Source organism: Mercenaria mercenaria, chromosome 1, assembly GCF_021730395.1.
Source record: "Mercenaria mercenaria strain notata chromosome 1, MADL_Memer_1, whole genome shotgun sequence".
Lineage (NCBI taxonomy): Eukaryota > Metazoa > Mollusca > Bivalvia > Venerida > Veneridae > Mercenaria > Mercenaria mercenaria.
This window is the reverse complement of record NC_069361.1, coordinates 111347283-111362484: the sequence shown is the minus strand read 5'-3', so window position 1 is coordinate 111362484 and position 15202 is coordinate 111347283. Positions and strand designations below refer to the sequence as shown.

The 15202-nt window shown below is 38.0% G+C and overlaps 1 protein-coding gene across 1 annotated transcript in view; it reads right to left on the bottom strand.

The window, feature by feature from the left end:
• Positions 1-7072, bottom strand: part of LOC123526488 (uncharacterized) — a 58591-nt gene extending 51519 nt beyond the window's left edge. Inside the window, exons 1-2 of the mRNA XM_045305664.2 lie at positions 6961-7072; positions 2558-2631 (exon numbers count right to left, since the gene is read on the bottom strand). Of these exons, the coding sequence (XP_045161599.2) occupies positions 2558-2631; positions 6961-6977 (91 nt within the window). The 5' untranslated portion in view covers positions 6978-7072. The remainder of the gene's footprint in view (positions 1-2557; positions 2632-6960) is intronic.
• Positions 7073-15202: the final 8130 nt, after the last annotated feature.

Below are 15202 nucleotides of genomic sequence, written 5' to 3'. Positions count from 1 at the left end.
ATCGGAAACTGTTTTCAGTCTCAAGGTCACTGCGACCTTGACTTTGACCCACTGACCTCAAAAACAATAGGAGTCCTCTAATTACCACAGGCAATTATCGGATCCTATGAAGTTTGACGCCTATAGGTCTAAGCGTTCTTCTTGAGATATTAAAGGGAAGCAAAACATTGGAACGGACGGGACGAAGTGATTTCTATATCCTCTGAAACCTTGTTTGCTGGGTGTTAAATAAACAAAATACAAAACACCTCTTTCCATACCGATCAACGGACACAAATTGTTTCAATTCAGCCCAGTCGAGCACAGATAAAACAAGATCTATAACTAATAGTGATGAATATCCCCAGACAGCGGTTTAGTGTCGGAGGAACAGGGGTATTGAACATATGATCTATTGCATTTGTATATTGTATAGGGAGAAAATGTATAAAGATGCACAAAAAAAAATGTTGTGCAAAACTGTGTAAGATCTACCAATTTCATTGCTGTGCCTTAAAAAGAAGAAAGTAGTTTAGTAGGTCAAAATCAAGGTAACTGAAAGTCATGTGTGTTCAAAATTGTACAAGTGGTCCAAATTTTATGACAATATTATAAAGAAGAGTGCCGGACTGTCACAAAATACGCCCTTCAAAATATTCAGTTACGTATCATAAAGGTAATAATGTTGATGTTGTATGCCTTTTAAACCCAACAAAAAAGAGTGAGAAGGAATCAAGGTATTTGTGAGGTTCCATGTGGGATGAAATTGACAATCGGATCAAAACTGTTTGAATGAACAAGGCTAATTTCGCAGATTTCGAGTAATTCAAGGACCATAATCCAAGAGTGCCTGGGGCGATTTGGGTGGTTATCAAACTTGGCCGAGATATTATGCACCAAAAACATTGTCACCAAGTTTGGTGAAGTTCGGATGATAACTGTTCGACTTAGAGGGCGGACAAGGCTAAATTCTCTGTTTTCGAGTAATTCAAGGGGCATAATACAAGAGTGCATGGGGCGATTTGGGTGGTTATCGAACTTGACCGAGATATTATGCCCACATTGTCAGCACGTTTGGTGAAGTTCGGATGATAACTGTTCGACTTAGAGGGCGGACAAGGCTAAATTCTCAGTTTTCGAGTAATTCAAGGGGCATAATCCAAGAGTGCATGGGGCGATTTGGGTGGTTATCGAACTTGACCGAGATATTATGCCCACAAACATTGTCAGCACGTTTGGTGAAGAAGATGAAAACTGTTTGACTTAGAGAGCGGACAAGGCTAAATTCGCAGTTTTTCGATTTATTCAAGGGCCATAATCCAAGAGTGCCTGGGGCGATTTGGGTGGTTATCGAACCTGGCTGAGATATTATGCCTACAAACATTGTCAGCAAGTTTGGTGAAGATCGGATGAAAACTGTTTGATCTAGAGAGCGGACATGCTTTTGGACGCCGACATGGGTGTTCACATAATATGCCCCGCTCTTTCAAAGACGGGCGTATAAAAAGAAGAAAGTAAGTCAGAAGGTCAAGGTCATGGTCAAGGGACTATGTAATCACTGAGGGTCATCAACTAGTTATACTAAACAGCATATGAAATATGTTAGAAAAGTATTAATTGAAGTTTTTTCCAATGTAACTCTATTCATATTTGAAACAAATAAAGAGCCATAATTTCGTGAAAAATCATTCAAACGGAACGTGCTTCGCGCATGCACAACTACACTTGGTACCGATGATAATAATAACAAGGTTTGATAAAAGTCTGGCATACAATGACTGAGAATTAGCGCGGACAATTTTTTTTCCATATAAATATGAAGAAAAAAATAATAAAAGGCCAAAACTATGTGAAAAATCATGTTTTGCACATGCACACCTTGACTTGGTACCAATGACAATGGCAAGGTTTGATAAAAGTCTGACATGTAAGGACAAAGAAATGGCGTGAACATTTTTTCAATATACATATATAGAAAAAAAAGGTCATAACTAAGTGAAAAATCATCCAAATAGAACCCGCTTTACAAATGCACAACTAGGCTTGGTGCTGATAATAATAAGGTTTGATGGAAATCTGGCAAATAATTGCTGAGAAATAGCGCAGACAATTTTTTTTAATATATACATATAAAAAAAATAATAAAGGGCAATAACTAAGTGAAAAATCATCCAAATAGACTTGGTACCAATGACAATGGCAAGGTTTGATAAAAGTCTGCCATATAAGGACAGAGAAATGGCGTGAACATTTTTTTCCATATACATATATAGAAAAGAAAGGCCATAACTAAGTGAAAAATCATCCAAATGGAACCCGCTTTGCAAATGCACAACTAGGCTTGGTGCTGATAATGTTTACAAGGTTTGATGGAAATCTGGCAAATAATTGCTCAGAAATAGCCCGGACAACTTCCGTCTACAGACGTACGGACTGACGTACGGACCGGAATCCAGTATAGCTCACAGATACTAGTACCTGAGGGTATAATTAGTACAAACAAACCAACTATGAGCATGCGTTGGTTCGATAAATGCACATGTTTCAACAACATCAAAAGTACTTTGAACTTACTTACCGAACTGTAATGTGTAATGGTCAGCGTGCACAATGTATGCGCAAATAAAGGAAGCGGCCAGTAGCAAAAGTACTCTGAAACAAACAGTTTAAAGTAATTTGATATGCATGTATTTGGTCTATCATATCCAGCAAGTTCATACATTCCACTGTCTGGTTCATTCAATAATACGTCCTGTTAAAACTTTATAAACTTTTGTGTTAAAAGGGGGCATAATTTTAACAAAATAAGTAAGTGTTATGTAATTTATCTTGTAAGGTAATCTCATGACGCCGGAGACATGTATGAAGATGTACTTAGCATTTTGCGTAATAGCATTTTGTAGAGTTAAATAACTTGCCCTATGAGGTCAACTGCTGCAAAAGATATGTGTCAAGTTTGAAAGCATTTGGACACCTGCTTGCTTCAAACTTTAACCAACATTACTTAGTTATGTAACTTGTCTTTTGGAATCATCTTATGATGTGAAGTTTAAACACATTTTGCCTAGTAGAATCAGAGAAACCTTCTTCATGAAATACTTTGGTGACGCCGATGCCGACGAAATGGTGTTAACAAAAGCTCTATTTTGACAAATTACAAATAGTCGAGCTAAAAATGATTTTAGGTGGATTGGAGTGTCACGACACAGACACTGACGCAGAACGCCATTGAGTGGGCAAGTGGAATGGCTCTACACATTCTTCGAAAAGTAGAGGTACAAACTGGTCAATATACACATGACAATATCACATGTTGATCAGTTGATGACGTATACCAAGTTATAGTTGTGATATGTAAGTGTTCAACAGTACAAAAATACACATACTTCATCGAGAAGTTGGCACTGACATCGAAGATCGAAAATCGAAATTAAATTTCTAGCCAGCTTTAAATTTCGAGCCAGCTCGAAGATCGAAATTCAACATTGAATAGCAATTTCGTGCTAGCTTTTAACTTCTAGCCAGCTCGAAGATCGGAATTCAACATAGAATTTCGAGCTGGAATTGAATTTCGAGCCAGCTCGAAGATCGAAATTCAGATTTTGAAAAAGTTGAATTTCGAGCTGGGTTGAATTTCGAGCCAGCTCGAAGATCGAAATTCAAATTATCAAAAAGTTGAATTTCGAGCTGGGGTTGAATTTCGAGCCAGCTCGAAGATCGATATTCAGATTTTCAAAAAGTTGAATTTCGAACTGGGGTTGAGTTTCAAGCCAGCTCGAAGATCGAAATTCAGATTTTGTAAAAGTTGAATTTCGAGCTGGGCTGAATTTCGAGCCAGCTCGAAGATCGAAATTCAGATTTTGAAAAAGTTGAATTTCGAGCTGGGGTTGAATTTCGAGCCAGCTCGAAGATCGAAATTCAGATTTTGAAAAAGTTGAATTTCGAGCTGGGGTTGAATTTCGAGCCAGCTCGAAGATCGAAATTCAGATTTTGAAAAAGTTGAATTTCGAGCTGGGGTTGAATTTCGAGCCAGCTCGAAGATCGAAATTCAAATTATCAAAAAGTTGAATTTCGAGCTGGAATTGAATTTCGAGCCAGCTCGAAGATCGAAATTCAAGTTATCAAAAAGTTGAATATTGAGCTGGGGGTGAATTTCGAGCCGGCTCGAAGATCGATATTCAGATTTTCAAAAAGTTGAATTTCGAGCTGGGGTTGAATTTCGAGCCAGCTCGAAGATCGAAATTCAGATTTAAGAAACAGTTGAATTTCGAGCTGGGGTTGAATTTCGAGCCAGCTCGAAGATCGAAATTCAGATTTTGAAAAAGTTGAATTTCGAGCTGGGTTGAATTTCGAGCCAGCTCGAAGATCGAAATTCAAGATTTTGAAAAAGTGAATTTCGAGCTGGGGTTGAATTTCGAGCCAGCTTCGAAGATCGAAATTCAATTACAAAATGAATTCGACTGGTGAATTTCGAGCCAGTTGAGATCGAAATTCAATTTAAAAGTTGAATTTCGAGCCAGTTCGAAGATCGAAATTCAGATTTTGAAAAAGTTGAATTTCGAGCTGGGATTTCAATTCAACCCCAGCTCGAAATTCAACTTTTTGATAATTTGAATTTCGATCTTCGAGCTGGCTCGAAATTCAAACCCAGCTCGAAATTCAACTTTTTCAAAATCTGAATTTTGATCTTCGAGCTGGCTCGAAATTCAACCCCAGCTCGAAATTCAACTTTTTGATAATTTGAATTTCGATCTTCGAGCTGGCTCGAAATTCAAACCCAGCTCGAAATTCAACTTTTTCAAAATCTGAATTTCGATCTTCGAGTTGGCTCGAAATTCAACCCAAGCTCGAAATTCCACTTTTTGATAATTTGAATTTCGATCTTCGAGCTGGCTCGAAATTCAACCCGAGCTCGAAATTCAACTTTTTCAAAATCTGAATTTCGAACTTCGAGCTGGCTCGAAATTCAACCCCAGCTCGAAATTCAACTTTTTCTTTAAATCTGAATTTCGAACTTCGAGCTGGCTCGAAATTCAACCCCAGCTCGAAATTCAACTTTTACAAAATCTGAATTTCGATCTTCGAGCTGGCTCGAAATTCAATCCCAGCTCGAAATTCAACTTTTACAAAATCTGAATTTCGATCTTCGAGCTGCCTCGAAATTCAACCCCAGCTCGAAATTCAACTTTTTCATAATTTGAATTTTGATCTTCGAGCTGGCTCGAAATTCAACCCCAGCTCGAAATTCAATTTTTTCATAATTTGAATTTCGATCTTCGAGCTGGCTCGAAATTCAACCCTAGCTCGAAATTCAACTTTTTGGTAATCTGAATTTCGATCTTCGAGCTGGCTCGAAATTCATTCCAGCTCGAAATTCTATGTTGAATTTCGATCTTCGAGCTGGCTAGAAGTTAAAAGCTAGCACGAAATTGATATTGAATGTTGAATTTCGATCTTCGAGCTGGCTAGAAATTTAATTTCGATTTTCGATCTTCGATGTCAGTGCCAACTTCTCGATGCATACAACTTAGCATAAACACTGAAAGCGCTTATCGGGTCTTCCTCCACCATCAAAGCTGGAAAGTCGCCATATGACCTATAATCAGATAATTGTGTCGGTACGACGTTAAACACAACAAAAAATGAAAGCGCTTATCCGCCTGTCCACCTGTCCGCTTCATGTCGATATTAAGGTATTTCCGCAAATTGAAATTAGAAATTCATGTGAAAAATCAGAACCCTCGAAACAGCTTTCGAAATGCAAGGACACAAAAATGTATGATAAAAGTTGAAAAGATATATCTGTAGGTAAAATTGCGAGCATGAAAGCTACGCTGAACCCTATCTCCACGGTGCTTTGGAGGAAAATGAGTGAACATTTTTGGTGCAAAATTTTGGTATCGTATGCAACCTAAATTGCTATAAAATATTTATTTTCAAATCAAAGAAATGCCAAAATAGTGCACACGAGCGTTACTTTTTCAAGAAATTGTCGTTAAACATTCTAATGCGCAAAACACGTGCACAGTTTTTCTAAAATATTTCGCCGCCATGTTTATTTCAAGGAATAAAATATCACAGACACTTGGGGTCTGGAACCCCCAACCCCTCCAGCCCAAACTACTACGCACCTGTGTATATTTTTATCATCATCATCGTATATCCAGACCCAAACTATAATCACACAAGCAATGTTAAACTTATTTGAACTAATTTGAAAATATATATAATCTCTCACTAGCTATTTTTAAGCTAGTGAGAGATTATATATACTTTGAAAAGAATTTTGGATCGTTGCCAAATCTTGTTCACATTCAGTCTGAGACTTGTCTTACAATTTTAGGCAGTTTGGTACACCATACGTACAAAAATCATTGTCCGCACATTGCACTACTTTCATGTATGCTGAAAATAGCAATATGTACAGATTTATTTTCGTTTTAATACATGAGGTGGTCAGATTTGAAAACAGATTTTGTAATAAGTTTAGTTATATTCAGTAAGACAATTCTCCTATGCACTAATTGAAACTTTGAACTAACTTTTGCAATTCATGAATTTTTAATAAAGTATTTTGAAAGGATTTATAAATCTAACCAAAAATTTGGAAAAATACAGGTAAAATATCTGCTTTGTCTATTTCCAAATTTTAGTTTTACTTTTTATACAGCTACTTTTAGTTCAGGTCTTGCAAACTGAGCTGTTTTTGTATTCTGGAACAGCTGCATTTGAAAGCTTTTGTTCATTATATTTTCAAACTTCAAATGAAAGTCACTCTAAATTCAAGATGGCGGAAGTACCTTAAACACCAAGTTTCGATTGAACTGGATGTAAATTGTTGCCTGAATGAGTACACAACAGTGCGACGAACGGACTAACGGACAGACGAATCAAACACTACATGTTCTTCCCAGGTCTTCCACACGAGAACATAAACATGTTTTAAAATCACATTACATGAATAAAAACATATAAACTTACCGTGTGCTTGACATCATTGCTTCGCAAATATGTAAATACCTAATATACAATTGTACGGGAAGAAGTGTCCGTAAGCATGTATACCTTGCCTGCACGGAATTCACGTGGTGTTTTTTTTTCACGTAGGCCTTGTCAATAACTACTGTTTAATCTAACTTTTCCGTATCAATTTTACTTCGTTTCCTTCTTTAGATATAAGATATAATGAACAAATCATTCTAAACAAACTCAATGAGAGGTAATTAGAAAATATTTTTAGTTGTGAATTTATCATAAAAAAACTTTTTTTGATATAATGTTTTTCATTATTAATTACATTCGATTTTGGACCGTGATGATATTTAGAAAAGCTGCAAATATGGCTCCTTTTTCGCTGGGCCTGTAAGAAATGTTCAGAATATATGCATGCATAACAGTTTTGGATTCTTTTCGAAATTCTCATAGAACTAATTAAATTACATTTTTGTTCATTATTATATTGAAATGATTTTTGAGATACCCTAAAAATTCTACAAGTTCCTACTACCAACTCTAATGGCCTGTAGAATGATGTGTAACATTTAGTTGGATCTTAAAACTCATGAAAACGTCTGTTACGGATTTGGTTGATCAGACAGTAGATACTACGTTGTGTATTATATGTAAGATTATTTCATGCTTGACTCCTAACGGCTAATACTTTCTTTCAAACCGGAAATTTCACACAGCTACTCTGAAAATATACATCTGTTAAAAGAAATGGTTGAAGTTTTCACAGATTGTTAACCAAAAACAAAGACATTTGCGGAAAACTACGGTGTTCCGTTTGGGCAATCGTGACTTTTTATTTAATACTAAACCGCGATGCACGATGGTGCGATTGTACGATGGTGAAATGTCGATGTAATATCGCGTTTTCATCATCGTACCATCGTGCCATCGCGTTTTCACCATCGTACAATCGCGTTTTCACCATCGTGTCATCGCGTTCTCGCCATCGTACTGTCGCGTTTTCACCATCGTGTCATCGCGTTATACCATCGTGCGTTAGTGTTTTCACCATCGTGCCATCGCGTTATCATCATCGTACCATCGCGGTTTCACCATCGTACCATCGCGTTTTCAACATCGTACCATCGCGTTTTCACCATCGTACCATCGCCTTCCGGTTAGAAATGGTAGTTCCGTGCACTTGTATTTTTGTCAACAATAGATGAATGTATCTCAATGTATTTTGTGGGAATAAATTTACCATTTAGATTCTGGTGTTTTGCAAAATGTTTTACAAAATGTTCAGTGCTCAGTTTGTTAAAACTGTAAAATCATGGCCAAGTCCTTTGTATTTTATGTATGCATAAAAGTAAATAAAAAGCTGGGTGTAGTAGTCACATGATATTATTCAAACTCGGCTTATTCTTGTTAGGATGTATAAAGTACATAGTGCAATGTTAAAATGAGATTGTATCAAGTCTGTATTTTACTGACACATATACTGTACCACTGCGCATGACCACCGGAAGACGATGTTAGACCTTCCTGCGCGATGGTACGATGTTGAAAACGCGATGACATGATGGTGAAAACGCGATGGTAAGATGGTGAAAACGCGATCGTACGATGGTGATAATGCGATTGTACGATGTTGAAAACGCGATGGCACGATGGTGAAAACGCGATGGTACGATGATGAAAACGCGATAGTACGATGATACGATGGCGAAAATGCGATGGTACGATGATGAAAACGCGATATTACATCGACATTTCACCATCGTACCATCGCATCATCGCGATTTCATTATCATGCCATCGCGTTTTCACCATCGTACCATCGTTGTTTCATCATCGTGCCATCGCACCATCGTGTTTTCGTCATCGCACCATCGTGCATCTCGGTTTATGATTCAGTAAAAAGTCACGATTGTCCGTCGTATCATGTATCGGGCGTAATGTCGCACATCGTTTCGTATTGTCGCGTGGTGTAACACATGTCGTACATCGACCTAGACGAGCAGACGGTCAACATACATCATGAAACACAACAATGCGATACGACGCTTGACACATGATACGAAGGGCGACAATACAACACGATATAGCGACATTAATGCATGTTGTGTGGGATTTTCCTTTAGTATTGTCGTGCGTAATGTCGCACTGTAGTTGTAAACTCTTTTAGGCCGACGCACGACGTGCGATACGACACATGCCAAAACGATACGACACATCACACGACGCACACGACAATGCGACACGACCCACGACATTAATGTCGCATTGTCGTTCGTCGTGTCACGCGTCTTTTCGTGTTGAGCGCGCGGCATCTTATTTCGATCGCACGACATCTTATCTCGAGAGCACGAAGTATTACCTCGGGTACATGTCATCTTATCTTGAGAACTCGACATTTTATCTCAAGTGCACAACATCTTATTTTGATCGCACGACATTGTATCTCGAGAGCACGACATCTTACCTAAAGTGCATGACATCTTATCTTGAGCGCACGACTTCTTATCTCGGGCGCACGACATCTTATTTCAATCTTACGACATCTTATTTCGATCGCTCGAGAAAATTTAACTAAAAACATAAGAAAGTGTACTCTTATGTAGATGTCATAAAACTAAAATTTAACACTTGTTTTAGATAGTTGCCGACAACTTCCCAACACGATACCAAATATTAAAAAAAAAATGAATGATCTACTATCAAAAGCACAGGCTGACCTAGCCCAGCCCAGTCTGACTCATTTCAGAAACATCTGCTACAAGACATATTGTTGTAATATGAAAATGTATGATATATGCGACATAAAAAGGCGTTGTCATCGAAGGATCGAACCCCGATATGTTGAAAGACCATCAATTGCATATTAATACACGTGCGAATAAAGCAAACTGCACCGATCTCGAGAATGAATGTGCATGTTAAGGGGTGCATATGAAAGGCTTAAACCTATTCGTGACACTTATCATATAACCGCAGCCAGTTAACCAGTTAACCTAAACAGTGTTCCTGTGTTTTGTACCAGAACAGCTGTAAAATTCGAATGATTTCCTTATAATTGGTTATGATCGCTATTTCTTTGTTGGAATTTTACAGATAAGGTCATAAGGCGACTATCCAGCTTTAGTAGCAGAGGAAGATCCTATATGACCCTCCGTGTATCATTTCAGGCAGGAGCGGACACCTTGAGGAAATTGTCTCTTAGTATCACATCATCATCATCCTTGTCCACATTACCCATCTCACTCCTCCATTTGTTTACTATATGTTGGTATTGTGTCATAGATTCGTGTCATCATTCACTCCCTTCCCCTCTCTTACCCACACCCACAAACACACAATGTCATTACCAACCGGAGACTTTAAAATCTTCCTGTCAGAAAACGCTAGCTCTATTTCAAAATAATTTCACAAGTATTTTTCTTGTGTGACCCTCTATCAAAACTCTTCAAGCAAGCTGTGAAACTCAGGTGAGCGATCAAGGGCCATCACAAACCTCTTGTTTCTATATGCATCAGCAATTAGCATAAAATAATTATTTGTAAAACATTGACATATTAAGTCTGCTGCCCTCGAAAAAGTATACAAGAATGTATGAGTGTGACTTTCGTCATGCTTAAAGCTAACACCACATTATTTTACAATTGAAGATTCATGTTTACAACATAAAATAAAATAGAAAAAAATATACAAAGAATTGTTGATGTATGTATTAGTTTTAAATAGGCAGTGCGACATTTAGCGTTGGTGTTGCGACATATAATGGTGGACAAATTCTAGGTTTGTGCCATTGATCGGTCTACAGTTCAACACTAAAATTTTGCTAAGCTAATGTCAAAACTTGGAAAGAAACGAATCATTTTTGTATCATGTATGATGTAATAGAATAAAGCTCTCTTCCGTTTAAATATTCCAAAAATATATATCCAGTGGTTGTGAAGATGCTTGCTTGAGTACCTCCCCGTTTTTATTTTTGTTTCCAAAACCCCGCAAAGACAAGTGCTCCAATGATTTTGATCCAGTGACTGAGAAGATGCTTGTTTGAGTAACTCTCCGGATGTTATTCGTTTTAAACCTCGCAAAGACAAGTGTTCCAATGATTTTGTTCCAGTGACTGTGAAGATGCTTGTTTGAGTACCTCCCCGGTTTTTTGGTTTCCAAAACCCCCAAAAGACAAGTGTTCCAATGATTTTGATCTAGTGACTGAGAAGATGCTTGTTTGAGTAACTCTCCGGATGTTATTTGTTTTGTATAACAAACGTTTCAAGACATCGATAAAATAAGTACGACTAAACGATAATTGTTGGGTAAACGATCTGGGTATTAACCCCAGTTTTCTTACGGTTGTTAAGGACACTTTTGAAGCAAACTGTGTGCTGTTATCTATTAAACAAAGCTAAGAGCTAAGATATAACTCATTACATCTGACAATGCGCACGAACAGATTACATAAATGACCTACTATGTCACATTGAAGGAGAGTTATAACTTAGGAAATAATCATAAAAGGTAACACTGTTTCTGGATTCCTTTTATGTGTGTGTGGGAGGGAGGAGGGGGGGGGGGGGGGGGGGGGGGGGGGGCACGGGGTGGAAGTGAGGTGATAGGAGGTGGGATAGGGCGTGATTTAGAGACACACCTGCAAAATCCATATGGCAATTATACAGCGGTCAGTTGAGCTAACTTAACAGTGCTTCTCGTTTCCTTCAAGTGCGTGCGTGCGTGCGTGCGTGCGTGCGCGCGTGTGTGTGTGTGTAGGAGGAGGAGAAAGGGGGAGGGGGGGGGGGGGGGGGGGGAGGGGTAGAGTCACATGAACATAATTTACTTCAAATGGCCTTTTCAGCTTTTTATAGTTTTATAGTGGGAAAAGACTCCCGGGTGCCCCTCCAGGCTTTTTTTTTCAAGCATGAACGGACACCTGGGTAGAACCATCGATCTTCCGTAATTCAGCTGGATGTTTCGTCACATGAAGAACTCTACAACCCAAGTGAGTTTTCAAACCCACATCGGAAAGGTGCAAGAAGAGATCCGAAGTCAGCGACCCCTGCCACTCTCCACGGTTCCTTACCAGTATGAATCTGTTCTCTGCAAGTGACTTACAACTTCCACGCATGTATCAGATGGAGATCAGATCACGTCTAAGGATGCTGAACACGCTAAGAGATGATTTCCTACAGTATCCTTGGTAACATATTTCTGAGCAAAGTGTTACGGGTTTCAGGAAGAAGTTAATACAAATATTCTCTTACTGATATTTTAACCAAATCCTGTTGTTGGTATCTATACATAACTTTGGGAATTGCCAGTAGTAGTTTTTCCACCGCTTCGATGTTTGACAGAATAATGCCCGGAATTATGGAGCCTCTTCTGTTCGCGCAAAACGTTTTGCATCTCCACTGTCATAGTTCTCAGTTCTGTTTCTTGTTTAAATCCGTACGCTCTTAATCTGTAACTTTCAAAACACGAATGAACTTTATATGTACAGAACAAACTTGTGCTTTTTTGGCCTAAACCGCAAGGCGTCAACGTTATCAATTTGGCTGAATCTCACAACGTCCAAAAACAAATGGCTTGCTACACGTATTTTACCCACTTAAAAATATGCTTTCGAAACAAGTTTTAAAATATGCACTTCATTCTTGTGTACGTTTTATTTTCGACAAAAATGTGCCATTAGCTCCAGAAACAACGCTTTCTATTCATCTGGCTATGGCGCACAGAGTAACTGGTTCAAAATTTCACTAATCAAAATCCATAACAAACATTTGATAGTGGGATCTTCAGAGAGGCCAGCTCACGCGTAAACAAATGGAAAATCGCTTAATTAAGGTAACACTTTTGCTTATAATCTCTTTATTACTTATTTATATCTATTTTGTTGGGTTTTAACGTCGCACCGACACAATTATAGGTCATATATGGCAACTTTGCAGCTTTGATGGTAGAGGAAGACCCCAGGTGCCCCTCTGTGCATTATTTCATCACCGTCGGATTGGGCACCTGGGTAGAACCACCGAACTTCCGTAAGCCAGCTGGATGGTTTCTTCACATAAAGAATTCAACGCCCCGAGTGAGCCAGATGTCAAAAAATGAAAGGCGTTGAAGACAGGAAAATTGGTGATTTCTTGCCATAAAGTCTCAGTCAAACATTCTTGATACATTTCTTAAACATTTCGCATGGCCCAAACATGTAGGTAATGTACATACTGGAATTTAAGACAGAATTGATAGTCTGGCGGACGTCTTCGATGATTTTTGTTGTTGTTGTTTTTTTAATCCATCAAGTAGCAAAGAAATTACTAGCAATTATGTGACATGGGTCGAGCGTTTTTTCCTCGTGTTTACGATACTCAAAAGTCATGTGGGTTAGTCACCCTGATTTCTGCACCCTTCTTTTGCGTAGAAACCAACAACAGTTGTTTCAGAGCGAGCTAAATGTGGTAGTGAAACCGCAAATAACTGCTTATCAACACGTGTGGTTGTTGTATCAATCGCCTTCATTTTAATTGTGTTAGTCTGGAGCTTCTCAATTGTTTTTTTAAAAAAGCATACTTTACCTGGGTTACCGCCTATTAATCATAACGTCTAAAGACCCTCTGTCACAATGCCACAGAACTGGCAATAGTTCAAATGCTAGGTTAAAGCCAGTATTTTGATACTATATTAACGAAAAAATTGCATTTCAAACCTGCATTTTCATGTTAAGGTAGAATGCGCCACCCACCATTTTTCAATGGACAGTTATGAAATTTTCACAAATTAAGTTGACCATGTTTCCGATAGACTGGTATTTTTTCAGTTCTATATTATTCTCCATTTAGCTGCAATAAATCTTCAAAAATGACTACTAACTTCGGTTTTTTTTGTGTGTTTTTTTTCAGCGGAGCACAAAATGTACTTGGCAGGTTTTTTTTAAGCAGCGTTTTTGTACAGGTATAAAACGAAAACATGGCAAACAAACTTTTTTTCAAGTTTGTCTTAACAGTATATCTCCAATGATACTCATATAATTTGTCAAGTTTATTTCGACTTCACATGGAAGGCAAGCAATTTATGGACGCAAAACACGTAAAACTGACGTCGAATTTCACCTAAAATTTCACGTAAAGACGCCATTATTTAAGAAACTGCCATAAAGTATTTTGAATGAATTTGAACTTTGAAATTTCAATCAATATCGAATCTTCATAAGGCAAATGGCGGTCATCGTTTTAGATTTTGCTCTAGTTACCATGGCGCTTTCCGACCATTGCCCTACGTTTGGTGGCGCAGTGGGCCTAAGCGTTTGTCTAATGTACATTTTATATTATTGAAGTTAAAATCCCGGTCTGGGCCTAACTTTTATAATGAAAAAAATGTCATTTTTATGTCGTAGGGTCAGCGTCAAGGTCACAGTGACAGAATATGGATATTTTCAGTGTGATTAGATCTATCAGAAAGGCGGTTTCCGGCTTATAACTAGAAGGATTGACTTATTGTCACCAAACTTTGTGTAAAGCAAGCTTATATGAAGAATTGTCTTTGGACTGTATACGCCGCTTTGGACTGGATATAAAAATTATATATCAAAGAGGAAAACAGTTTCCGCTCGGCAATGAAGTAAACATTTAACTGTAAGGGTAACAAAAAAATAACCATTAAATCAAAAGTCACATTAGTAAATTCCAAATCACAGCAGTACACTTTCAACCTGTGAATTTGATGAAATTCAAATTATTATATACTGAATATTCAGCTCAGTTTAGTTGAAATGGAACATCTGTCAATATTTTCCGTAGGGCTTATTGTGACGTCACTAATGGATGACTTGAAATACGTCAATAATTTTCAAATTTTCTCAGCCAAACAAACAAAATATGTATGATTTTATAAGTAAAAATGAATATGCAACAAAATGATGATACTGTGAGGTTGATATCGCTTTTATCAGGTCGAAATCCGCATATCGACCGAACCTAAAAGGCAACAATTAAATACAAGACGGGACAGCGACAGTCAAAAGTTATCACGCTATCCCAAAACGTCCTCTCGTGGGAGGATCATGGATCATTTAAAGCGTGTATATCTTATCGTCTTCTTCTGGGTATTCTTCACAGAAACAAAAACTTCGGGAAAACTTCTGGTGATTTTCAGACAAGATCGGTATCATAGATTACGTAATACGTAATAGTTATAGTATGTGTGAGAGTGTGTTACCAGGATATATCAGAGCTAGGGGTACATCGAGGGTATTTTTCCCTGCACATATCGTCGA